At 40.4% G+C, this 12,672-nt stretch overlaps 1 protein-coding gene across 1 annotated transcript; it reads left to right on the top strand.

Moving 5' to 3' along the window:
• The first annotated feature begins 669 nt into the window (after positions 1 to 669).
• TAF7 (TATA-box binding protein associated factor 7) lies at positions 670 to 3,556 on the top strand. Its single transcript, XM_049786939.1, has 2 exons — positions 670 to 916; positions 1,888 to 3,556. The coding sequence occupies exon 2, from the start codon at positions 1,946 to 1,948 to the stop codon at positions 2,993 to 2,995; it is 1,050 nt and encodes a 349-aa protein (XP_049642896.1). The 5' UTR covers positions 670 to 916; positions 1,888 to 1,945; the 3' UTR covers positions 2,996 to 3,556.
• Positions 3,557 to 12,672: the final 9,116 nt, after the last annotated feature.

A 12,672-nucleotide genomic window follows, 5' to 3' on the forward strand; every position in this document is an offset into this window, starting at 1 on the left:
TCTGAGCATCTTTCTAAACAGAAACAGATCTTGGGCACTTCTGAGTTGGTGATATGGAGTTAATTGTTGACATCAAGACCATAAATGCCAGCACCACTGTAAACAAAATCTTTAAATTAACAAATAAATTAATAAACAATTAAAACAAAAAGAAACTTCAAAAGATCATAATTAACAAATCACAGACTGAGAGTTCAGATAGTGAGCACCATCTACCCCTCACTATACTGTCTGGGGTACTTTCCAGTCAACTCTAGTTAGTTAAAAGTTCTTGTATGGACTCCAGATTGGCTAGATAGTGGGAAGTGTCCGAGATATTTTTGGAGCAAAGACTTCTCGGCAGCGACACATCTGTTCAATCACCCAGACACCGAGGAGCTATCGGGCTCCACGGCAATCGACTAAAGTTCTGTCTTGGCTATAGCCGGTGAGGGAGGGGGGGGGGGGACAGAAAAAATTTTTGCTTTCCTAGAATCATTGTCCATTCTTTTTAGGTTCGGAGCTCTTTAAGAATTCGCGTAAAGCCAATTTCTCACGGTCTGATGAGTCACTAGACTATGCACTGCGCATGCGCCAACCGAGAGCCGCCCTGTGGTCGGGCGAGTCCAGCTGTCACTCACGATCATGTCCCACCTCCGCAGTGACGTACCGCTTCCTTTTCCCGCGAGCTTTGCAGCTGCAGGTTTCGGCTGTGCCGCCTTGCAACCCGATTTTGCGCTTGCATTTGCAGGTTTCGGCGAGGTTTTATGCTGCTTGGCCCGAGCCGCTTTATTGAATCGGTTGCCGATCGCTTTGCCCCAGAGCGGGGCAGATCTGAGGAATCAGGAGCCCCTGGTCCCCGGCGTGTATCTGGACTTTGTTTCCTTTCCGCGCTCGTTCCTCTCCGAAGAAGCTGGGCTTCAGTCGTCACTGAATTGTAAGTACTCCAGGCGAGGAACGCCGACTGCGCCCCGTTGATTTCGTGATCTTTGTTCTGGGAGAGTTTTTTCTTATTTATTGTCCCTGTTTTCTGTGCCGAAAAATCCACCAGCGGAAGCGGCTCCTTAAGTTCCTGCTGGCTGTCTTTCTCTCCGTGGTCCCACAGCGGCATCCAGAGGTTGGAACTTTACACTGCAGCTGTAGTTAGACCTAAAAGGACCGAATTGCATTTAAATGAATGGCATTCAGTAACTGTCAACAGCGTATTTAGAAAGATTTGGGACTTTTGAAAAATGAGACATGAGTTTCTTAGAACTCTTTGTTATTAAAACGGGAAGCTCTAGTAACAATTGGTCTTAGAAAGATCTGGGACTTTGGAAAAATTAGATGCTTAGTTTCTGTTTTAAAACTCTGTTATTGGGGCCGGTGAGGTGGTGCTAGAGGTAAGATGTCTGCCTTTCAAGCGTTAGCCAAGGAAAGACCGCAGTTCGATTCCCCGGCGTCCCATATGGTCCCCCCAAGCCAGGGGCGATTTCTGAGCACTTAGCCAGGAGTAACCCTTGAGCATCAAACGGGTGTGGCCCCCCCAAAAAAACCAAAACAAACAAAAAAAAACTCTGTGTTATTAAAATGTGCAACTCTTAACTATTGGTTTTAGAAAGATTATTTAGGGTACGGAAAGATACAGCGGTAGGGCGTTTGCTTTGCATGCAGTCGATCCGGGAGGGTCCTGGTTTGATTCCTGGAATCCCCTATCGTCCTCTGAGCCTGCCAGGAGAGATTGATTTCTGAGCGCAGAGCCAAGTGTAGCCCCTGAGCACTGCCGGGTGTGCCCCCCCCCCCCAAAAAAAAAAGATTATTTAGAAAGATTTGGGACTATTGAAAAAATAGATGCGTAGTTTCTGTTTTAGAATTCTTTGTTTTTAAGATTTGCACCTCTTAACGATTGGTTTTTCTAATTTGAAACAGCTGGAACTTTTGAGTGCCACATGTGGTTGTTAAAGAAGTGAATCTCGAGGAAGGAAAGATGAGTAAAAGCAAAGATGATGCACCCCACGAACTAGAGAGCCAGTTTATCTTACGTCTACCTCCGGAATATGCTTCAACAGTAAGGCGGGCTGTGCAGTCTGGACACGTCAACCTGAAGGACAGGCTGACAATTGAGTTACACCCTGATGGACGTCATGGAATTGTAAGAGTGGACCGTGTTCCATTGGCCTCAAAATTGGTAGATCTGCCCTGTATTATGGAAAGCTTGAAAACCATTGATAAAAAAACCTTTTACAAGACTGCTGATATCTGCCAGATGCTTGTATCCACAGTGGATGGTGATCTGTATCCTCCTGTTGAGGAACCAGTTGCTACTACTGATCCCAAAGCAAGCAAGAAAAAGGATAAGGACAAAGAAAAAAAGTTCATATGGAATCATGGAATTACTCTGCCTCTAAAAAATGTCAGGAAAAGAAGATTCCGAAAGACAGCAAAGAAGAAATATATTGAATCACCAGACGTAGAGAAAGAAGTTAAGCGATTGCTTAGTACAGATGCTGAAGCTGTCAGTACTCGTTGGGAAATAATTGCTGAAGATGAAACAAAAGAAACAGAAAATCAAGGCCTTGATATCTCTTCTCCAGGAATGTCTGGCCACAGACAGGGCCATGATTCATTAGAACACGATGAGCTGAGGGAGATTTTCAATGACCTCAGTAGCAGCAGTGAAGATGAAGATGAGACACAACATCAAGATGAAGAAGATATAAACATTATTGACACTGAGGAAGATTTAGAAAGACAGCTTCAGGACAAGCTAAATGAATCAGATGAACAGCATCATGAAAATGAGGGAACTAATCAGCTGGTTATGGGAATTCAGAAACAGATTGATAACATGAAAGATAAGCTCCAAGAGACTCAAGACAGAGCAAAACGACAGGAGGATCTCATCATGAAAGTGGAAAACCTGGCTCTCAAGAACAGGTTTCAAGCTGTGCTGGATGAACTCAAACAAAAGGAAGACCGAGAGAAGGAGCAGCTCAGCTCTTTGCAAGAAGAATTAGAGTCACTTCTAGAAAAGTGAGAAGAGGCAGACTGGACACACTAAAGAAAAATCATGACTTTATTAGCTGAACTAACTTTAACATTTCTTCCACTGCCTTTTACTGCATTTGTCTTAGTGAAGTTTCAGTTATTACTGAAAACTTTTAGTTAGGATTTCATAATGGGACTGGTTATTACTTTATAGTAGTACCTGTTTCTTCTGCTGTCTTATATGGACTTTGGCTTAGTGACAATTTTTTTTATCTGATTTGTTTTACAGAATCATTGTGTGAAATTTTTATCATGTAAGAAAAAGCAATTTATAGGGAGATAAACAGTTACAGGATAGTTAGATGATAAGGAGAATGAATAGTTCAATTTTTATAATCATAGCTTTACTGCAGAATTAAGCTGTTAGTGCTCTGTTGTGCCAAATGGTTTAGAAAGAGACTGTTTCTGAGGTAATGAAGCTAATTTATATATGTATTTCTTTGCAGTGGATACTTTTTCAGTGATTCAAAACAGTTTTACATATGTAAATACTTTATTTCATAAATATTTTTGAAATAACAAAAGCAAAGTAAATAAAAAACTTTTTTTTCTACTTCATATGTCTTGTTCCTTTAGGGCTTTTGCATATGTGGTCCTCTTGAGGTGAGTTTTTGATGGGGTTTAATGGCAGCCCTGTTTTACAGAGAAAGAAGCATTGTGAGCATTAAGAAAAAAGGAGCATTATGGGGGTAAAGTCATCTTTGCAGATTCCAATTTACATTATTCCATTTGGAGTTTAGGAAACACTAGGAATAGATCTTTTTAAAATATTCCAAGTTTTGTACATCAAGGTTTGTGTTTTATCTTTTTCTATTAAAGTCCTGTACTGATCTGTTTAAAATATTAGGAACAAAAAGATAAATAAGAGCTATTGAATAATGCTTTTTGTTTTGGATTGATTGCATTTCTAAATATTTTCAATTTAATTTCTATAATGAGTGAATTATTAAGCTGAGTTGGCCACTTTATCAAAGCTGCTAATGAAGTTGTTAATATAGTCTGTTATTTTAGATTTTGGGGAGCCACACCCAGCAATGCCTGAGTAATTACTGGATCTGCACCAGGAATTACTGAGGGTGTTTGGGGAGGGTCATGTGGGGTATTGGGGGTCAAAGCCAGGTTGGTCACATGCAAGGTAAGTATGCTATCACTCCAGCCCCCATTTCAGAATTTTAAAACATTTTTCATATCCCTAAACTCTACACAATCAAAATTCTAATCTAATGTATCATAATTGGATTACTTTGGAAAATCTGGCTAATGTTAAAATGCAGAATTAAAATTAATTTTCTAAGATTGATTTATAATGTGAAACTTTTAGGGGTGGCAGCCACAACTGATGGTTTCAGAACTTGTTCCTGGCATTGGAATCAAGGATAACTGTTAGCAGGCTCAGGGGACCATTTGGGATGCTGGAAATCAAATCCAGTTGACTTCATTCAAAGCAAGCACCCTACCTGCTGTCCTATCTCTTGTTTTGAGGCCATACTGGGTGGTGCTCAGAGATTACTTCTGACTCTGTGCTTAGGTATTATTCCTGGTGGATTTGGGGTACAATATGGGATGCCAGGGATTAAACCTAATGAGGCCTACATCAAATCTTCATGACAAAAGTTCAGGGTGAAAGAATTCCCTGCATTATAAAATTTATGGGTTCTTATCCCTATTAGATAAGAACTTTCTCTACATAAAATTTCCCCATTTTAGTATGCTATGCAAAAAGAAACAATGCCATATGATACTCCTGGTGCATATGGGCTAAAATTAACAAGCTAAACAATATAATCTGGTTTTAACCTGACCTCAGATCCCAAGAAAGACTTCTCTACTGGAATTTCCTACTAAGAAGATCCAAAAAGGAATGGGGGAAGCTTCCTCTACTTATGGAAAAAACACCAAGAATTATAGCTATTAAGGAGATGTGTCTACAGGAATATACAAAGGAACTATAGATCTCCCCTTTAAGTCTTTTGAGATAGCCTGGGTGGGGCAAATAAAATCCAGACTCGCAGTGGTCCTCAAACTGTGGCCCCTGGGCCACATATTGTATTTGTATCTGTTTGTTTCTTCATTGCAAAATAAGATATATTCAGTGTGCATAAGAATTCATTCATAAGTTTTGTTTTTACTATAGTCAGACCCTCCAATGGTCTGAGGGACAGTGAACTGGCCCCCTGTTTAAAAAGTTTGAGGACCCCTGATCCAGAGCATAGTTTAATCTCTTGTGGAGTCTGAGAAAAATTCCATAGAAGTCATGGATCAGGTGGTGTTTTCAAGTTGAGGATGCCTCTGGAGCCAAATCCAGGAGCAAGCAACAATCCACAGTAGAGGAAAGGGGGAAAAGGGCCGCATAGGATGAGTCAACAGGAATGGTGGCTGCAGCTTCTTCCCTGAGCAAGACAGGGCAGGTGAGAGGGTGTCCTTTCACTTTGGGAGCCAGCTGGCTTGTTGGGGGAAGGGGAAGGCTCTGTTTTCTGAGGAGTTGAGAACTGGGTTAAGTGGGAGAGATAATGGATCAGGGTTGAGGGAATGAGAGGATAGAAGAAGATATGTAAGGCAGTAGGTGGGAATGGAGAAGGGAGAGTTTATATATAGCAGGGACTATATATAACATAGGCAGGGATTATGTACAATACAGATTAGACAGACATGAAGGAGTCCACCACATACACATTCACATCCATATAGACAGACATTGGAGATCTATTTGTAGGCTGCAGTTGAAGGACTGGCCCTAATGTAATGGTCAGAGTGCTTAAAAATATAGGGCCAGCACATGGGGGAAAAGTTTTTCAATTTCTAGGCACTTCATCAATGGTGAAGGTCAACTTTGCTAAATAAAAGCTTCCAGGGTTAGATTTTGCATGGAACATTTTAGAACAATCATAATTTTCTTGTCTGGAGTACTAAAAATATGGTAGTGAGCACTGTAAGAGGAGTCTACCCCATGAAGTATCATCTATCGTGTCTTGAACATCTAGGTTACATTCCTGAAAGAAAATGGACAACATGGGCATTATGATATAATAGTAAACTAGCTTGAAGTGAAAAAAAAATAGCAAAAATAAACACAATGAACAGGGACTGGCCCCATTTTTATCAAAATTCTTAGAAAGGTCTCATAACTTAAAAAAACTAATATATATATACATATACATACATATATATCTTTTTTATTGTGTTTGGGTCACAGCCAGTTGCTCAGGGGTTACTCATGGCTCTAATTACTCAGAAATTACTCCTGGCTGGCTAGGGGGACCATATAGGATGCTGGGGATCAAACTTGGGTTGGCTGTGTGCAAGGCAAATCTCCATATACTATGCTATTATTCCAGCCTCTCTTTTTTTTAAGTTTCATTTTTAATAAATAAAATAAATTATTTAATTGAATCACCATGAGATACAAAGTTTCTCATATTGAGTTATAGTTATACAATGTTCAACACCCTTCACCAGTGCATTTTTACTGCTATCAATATCCCCAGTTTAGCCTCCAGCCCTCCCCACTGTCCTCTCCCCTGCCTGCCCTCTGTGTGTCCTCTCTCTCTCTCTCTCTCTCTCTCTCTCTCTCTCTCTCTCTCTGTCTCTCTGTCTCTCTGTCTCTGTCTCTCTCTCTCTCTCTCTCTCTCTCTCTCTCTCCTCCCTCTCTCCCTCTCTGCCTCTCTCCCTCTCCCTTTTCTCCTTTTAGATGCTGTGGTTTGCAACATTGTTGTTGACAGGGTATCATGCGTATCACTTTATCTCATTTTAGCACCCAGTTCTTGTCCAGACTGATCATTTCCAGCTATTCCTGTCATAGTGATCTCCTCTCTACCCTAACTGCACTGCCCCACTATTGGTGGCAAGCTTCCTGCCATGAATTGGTCCTCCTGGCCTTCATCTCTATTGTCTGGATATTAATACCTTACTAACCTTTTTTTAATCCCACTAATAAGTGCAATAATACTATATATGTCCCTCTCTTGTATCATTACCCCCAGCATAATACTGTCCATGTCCCTTCATGTACAAGCAAATTTCATGACTTCATTTTTCCTAACAGCTTCATAGTATTCCACTGTATACAAATATCATAATTTCAAATCCATTCATCTGCTCTTGGGCACTTGGCTTGTTTCCAATTCACTATTGTGAATAGTGTTGCACATTTATATTTATTTTTAGTTAGGGATATGTAAATTTCTACAGATCAGCAAGACAGTTTTACATCTGAATGAGAAGAAAAAATTTACTTTTTCTAAATTCTGTAAAATTAGCTAAAAGCTCTCTTTTCATTCTAATTTTATCCAAGTAAGCATTGATTAAAAGTTTTTTTTTTCATGCCTAAACTATGCTTTCAAATGCAGTCACCATGTCTGTTTTCAGCCTTCTCCATAGACTCACTCTGATCTTGAAAAAGACATAAACCAGGCTATGAAAAAGATGGGTACACTGACCATGCAGCTGAAAGCTGGCAAACTTATGTAGAGAAGGTGGGGCAAGCCTGCTGCAACCATCACCTACAATTGCTGCTTTAGTGGACCAGCTTCACCACTCATTTTACAGCTTTCTGCAGAGACATCAATCTGACCCAAAAAATCCAGGTATGTTAGTATATAGGTTGACATTATCAAAACTTTCTTGGAATGGGACTGGGCACTCTACTCCCTTTCTTCTCTACTTTCAAAAACCTGGCAGCTGAAAACACTCCTTACAAAAACCTCAGTATCAGGAATAGTGCTTAGAATTTTTGGATTGCAGTAGTATTTGTGGCTTCACATTGACTTCAACTTTTTTATTGTCAACCCTGTAGGAACACACCAATTTAGACACCAATTTGTATTTAAAGTCACCTAATGTATGTGAGATGTATCTAATCACCTTATAAGCACACACCATGTTTTAAAACCCAGAGCACAAACCCTGCCATCCTTAATCCCTTTACCCTCAATCAGAAGCACACACCCTATTTTATTCCCCTTTCACATCCTACCTGATTGGCTGACACAGAGTCCACACCCTATTCTTCCCTAATATAAATATCCATTTCCCACTTACAATAAAATAAAATACTCTACAGATGTGGTCAGTGAATGCTTGATTCTTTTTGATTGCTCTACTTTGCCTGGGATCTGACCTCACCAGTGATTTCTATATCTTGGGATCTGACCTCACCAACATCATTTACAATGAGCTCAAATAGAGACACCAAATAGGGTACCTGAGAAGTGAGTAAAAAAAGATCCCCTTATGAGTCAGGGCCATGGCCCCTGCTGCCCCAATAGTACTTTGTGGCATTATTATTTTTATTTTTGCATAAACCCAGTAAAATAAGAAAATCTTATGTAAGACAGGAGCTTCCATTAGGGATTAGGCACTCCAAAAATTACATGTTGCAGTGACGCTCAGGGGTTACTCCTGGTTATGCACTCAGAATCGGTCCTGGCTTGGGGGAACCATATGGGACGCCGGGGAATCACCATAAGTAAATAAATGTTTATTTATTCTGTAAAATATTCAGCAGCTTATATTCTCTTCTATACTTCAATGGGTCATTTGGCAATGGATACAGCTGCATAATTTAAAGCAGAAGTCTATGAAGAAAGAAGTTGGATGCTCCAGATGCACACTATGGTGCTCAGTTCTCTTAACTCTTATTACAGTGACAGTGGTCATTATAGAATGCCTAGCAACTTATGAAAAATGTTCTTGTGATATGCTTAAGTCAGGAAGCTAATTGGTTCATAATCTAATTTATGACACTTTTACAGCCAACTCTAAAATGTCCTTACCACTTTACTTGTTGGCTTTGTATTTAAGAAGTGCTTTGACCCATTTACCACCCTAGATGGGTCAGTGTTACAGCTGTAACATATTGATCAATCAATTATGTATGAATGTATGTGTGTGGTGGCCACCTTTATGTTAGTCTAATGTTCATCTGTGTTGTACATAGCTCTTTTACCTCCCCCACTCCTGCCTGCCATTCAGCAAAACCTTTTATTCTGTATCCCTATGCTTACTTATCCCAGACTTGCTTTTACCCATATAGCTCAACATCCTGTATGCTCAGGAACACAACCCCACTCCCATACACCTGTGCCCTTACCCTTGCACCCCCTCATTACCTTGGATTGCCACACTTGACCAGAATTGACTTTTTAAATGAGACCTGGCTCAAAGACTGATCTCAGCCTATAACTCTATCCCACAGTTGCAGGATATTTCCACCATCTCCTTGACTGCCATCAAGTGAGAGATTACCTCTTTAGCTGAAGCAATATTACAGATTCTACCCACCTTGGAATTATTCAAAAGACCAGGGAGATATGTGTTTTTTTAACTTTATTTATTTATTTGATTGATTGATTGGCTTTGGGGCCACACCCAACAGTGCTCAGGTGTCACTCCTGGCTCTGCACTCAGAAATCAAATCACTCCTGGTAGGCAGGGGACCATATGGGATGCCAGTAATTGAACTAGGTCCCTCCCTGGTCAGCCGCATGCAAAGCAAATGCCCTGCCACTGTACTATCTCTCTGGCCCCAATATGTATGTTTCTTTATGTGTATTTTCTCATGTGCATTTCTTTATTTGGGGGACAATATAACACCTTTGGACTTGTTCAGCAGAAAATACGGAGTATGTGTATTTTTTTTATGGATTTCTTGGGGAATAGTGTTGTTGTTTATGTATGTATCAGGAATTATAGGGGATGACATCAATTTAGGAATAGATGCTACAACCTAGTCATAGCCCCCTGCTGCCCCAAGGCATTATTATTTTTATTTTTGCATAAACCCAGTAAAATAAGAAAATCTTATGTAAGACAGGAGCTTCTGTCTATTAGGAATAGAAACTCCAAAACTTATATGTTGCAGGTAACTAGCTTTTTTTTGAGGGGGGCACACCCAGTGATGCTCAGGGGTTACTCCTGACTATGTGCTCAGAAATCGGTCCTGGCTTGTGGGACCATATGGGACACTGGGGGTGTCGAACCATGGTCCATCCTAGGCTAGTGCTAGTGAGGCAGATGCCTTACCACTCTGCACCACAGCTCTAGCCTTTAGGTGGGTATATTGCCCTGAACATTTGTCATATCCACTTGACTTGAGCTACAGTTGCTCTGGGTCCCATCACTGGAACCAAGAACAGGTTTTGTGCCTCCCTGACAAGGAGGAATCCAGGGAGAGACTTCAAGACACTCTGGCAACAAAGTGCAAACCCAGGCATCCTTCATGATATCCTGGAAATGACTTGTAAACCTGGGCATTCTTCATGATGCCCTGCAATGATTTAAGGCTTGTGAGAGCCTAAAAGATTCTCACACAATGCCTGTTAGCAACAGCAACCAAAGAGAAGAAAATGAAGGAGAGAGAATCTCTTCCTGGTAACTAGAAGAAGAAGGGTGAGATAAACAAGACTGGCCTGAGGCCTGCTTTTGGAAAAAAAAAAAAAAGCCTGATTGGGGGTTGCCACTTATAGTGGAAGACAATCTAGCACAATTTACCTAGCCCTTCTCTAAATTTCAGGTGCTTAACAACTATCTCAATTACTTTTTAGCAAACAGAAAAGGGAGAGATGTCGCTAATCACCTTAAGCACAACCCTGTTTAAACACCCAGAGCACACACCCTGCTTTCCCTAATCCCTTTTCCCTATCTTCTCTGAACATAGATGCACGCACACCCTATTTCAATCTCTCACAGCCTATCCGACTGGCTGACACAGAGTCCACACCCTTCTCTCCCCCAGTATATTCATTTTCCACCTAAAATAAACCGAGTTATTCTTCTGAAGTACCAAGTGGTTACATCTTTGTGAGTGCTCTGCTCGCCTGGGATTCTACCTCATGAATGACTCTGACCTCACTAGTGAGTCTGAGCTCACAACCGACTTTTACATCTTAGGATCTAGCTCATCAGCATCATTTACAAAGAGATATAATGATTTTCACAAATATTCTTGCTGCTATATTCTTTTTTTCCTTTCTTTTTTGGTTTTTGGGTCACACCCAGCAGCGCTCAGGGGTTACTCCTGGCTCTATGCTCAGAAATTGCTCCTGGCAGGCTCAGGGGACCATATGGGATGCCGGGATCCGAACCACCGACCTTCTACATGCAAGGCAAATGCCTTACCTGCATGCCCCATTTTCCTTTCTTTTAAAATAATTTTGCTCCCACCTACCTGAAAAAATGTAATATGATCAACTATGTGAACTATGTGAAATATAGTCTTTTTTTTAAGTATTTTGGGCCATACCCTACAGTGCTCAGGGGTTACTCCTGGATCTGCACTCAGAAATCGCTCCTGGCTAGGAGACCATATGGGATGCCAGGGATTGAGTCTGTATCTGTCTGGATAAGTCATGTACAAGGCAAATGCCCTAATACTGTGCTACCACACTAGCCCCAAAACTATGGTCTTTAAATAAATTAATTTACATTAACATTTTAAAAAGTTTCATAAAATATATTTTTATACTGGATCTCATTTATTCATGAATTATACTGATTCTGAAAGATGTCTGCCTCTCTAAGAAAACCTTAGAGCTAGAGCTTCTTTCTCACCAATCTCCTATTCTTTGACTTCTATATTAGCAGATATATGAATAATGTAGCATATTTATTTTTAAATTCTTTTGTTTTCTTTCCTATGATATTACTAGTTCCTGCAGCATTTATATTTTTTCTCCTTGTGGAGCAGTTAGGGGAACATTTAAATGTCTCTTGCTTCTTGTTGATCAATCAGTTAAGTTAATTTCAAAGTAAGTTATGGTACTAAATAGAAAATAGATAAATAAATAAAATAAAACAGTACAATACAGTTCAGTACTGAAAGGTGTATGCATCTATAACATTGCTCTCTTGTATGCTTCCTGTTCTTTGTTCTCATGAAATTTAATTTTTTGGGGGGGCCATACCCGGTAATGGTCAGGGGTTACTCCTGGCTATGCGGTCAGAAGTCGCTCCTGGCTTGGGGACCATATGGGAATGCAGGGGATTGAACCGCAGTCCATCCTAGGCTAGCTCTGGCAAGGCAGACACCTTACCTCTAGCACCACCATGCCAGCCCCAGAATTTAATTTTTAAGAATAAAGTTGTATTGGGGATGGCAGGATAGCACAGCGGTAGGGTGTTTGCCTTGCAAGCGGCTGACCAGGATGGAACTGGGTTCTATCCATGGCAACCCATATGGTCCCCCAAGCCAGGACTGATTTCTGAGAATATAGCCAGGAGTGTCACCGGGTGTGACCAAAAAAAAAAAAAAAAGATAAAGATGTATGAATTTCAGGGGCTGGAGAGATAGCATGGAGGTAAGGCGTTTGCCTTTCATGCAAGAGGTCATCGGTTCGAATCCCAGCGTCCCATATGGTCCCCCGTGCCTGCCAGGAGCAATTTCTGAGCATGGAGCCAGAAGTAACCCTGAGCACTGCCGGGTGTGACCCAAAAACCACAAAAAAAAAAAAAAAAAAAAGATGTATGAATTTCTATGATTTTTCTTTTTTTGACCCATTAAAGAAAACTCTTATGTTCCTTTCCTGTATTTTTATAATATTTTATACTATAACACTATTTTCTTACAAATCTAAGAAAGTAGATACTAATCAGAAAAAGTAATAGTTCTCACTCTAGGTTGCCTTTAAAAATTTTGTTGCATTTAAAAATTTTACTTTAGTTTTTTTACAT

This window comes from Suncus etruscus, chromosome 14, assembly GCF_024139225.1.
Source record: "Suncus etruscus isolate mSunEtr1 chromosome 14, mSunEtr1.pri.cur, whole genome shotgun sequence".
NCBI lineage: Eukaryota > Metazoa > Chordata > Mammalia > Eulipotyphla > Soricidae > Suncus > Suncus etruscus.

Excerpts from the sequence above, each read along its gene's own strand:
- TAF7 (XM_049786939.1), top strand. The coding sequence starts at position 1,946 with ATGAGTAAAAGCAAAGATGATGCACCCCACGAACTAGAGAGCCAGTTT.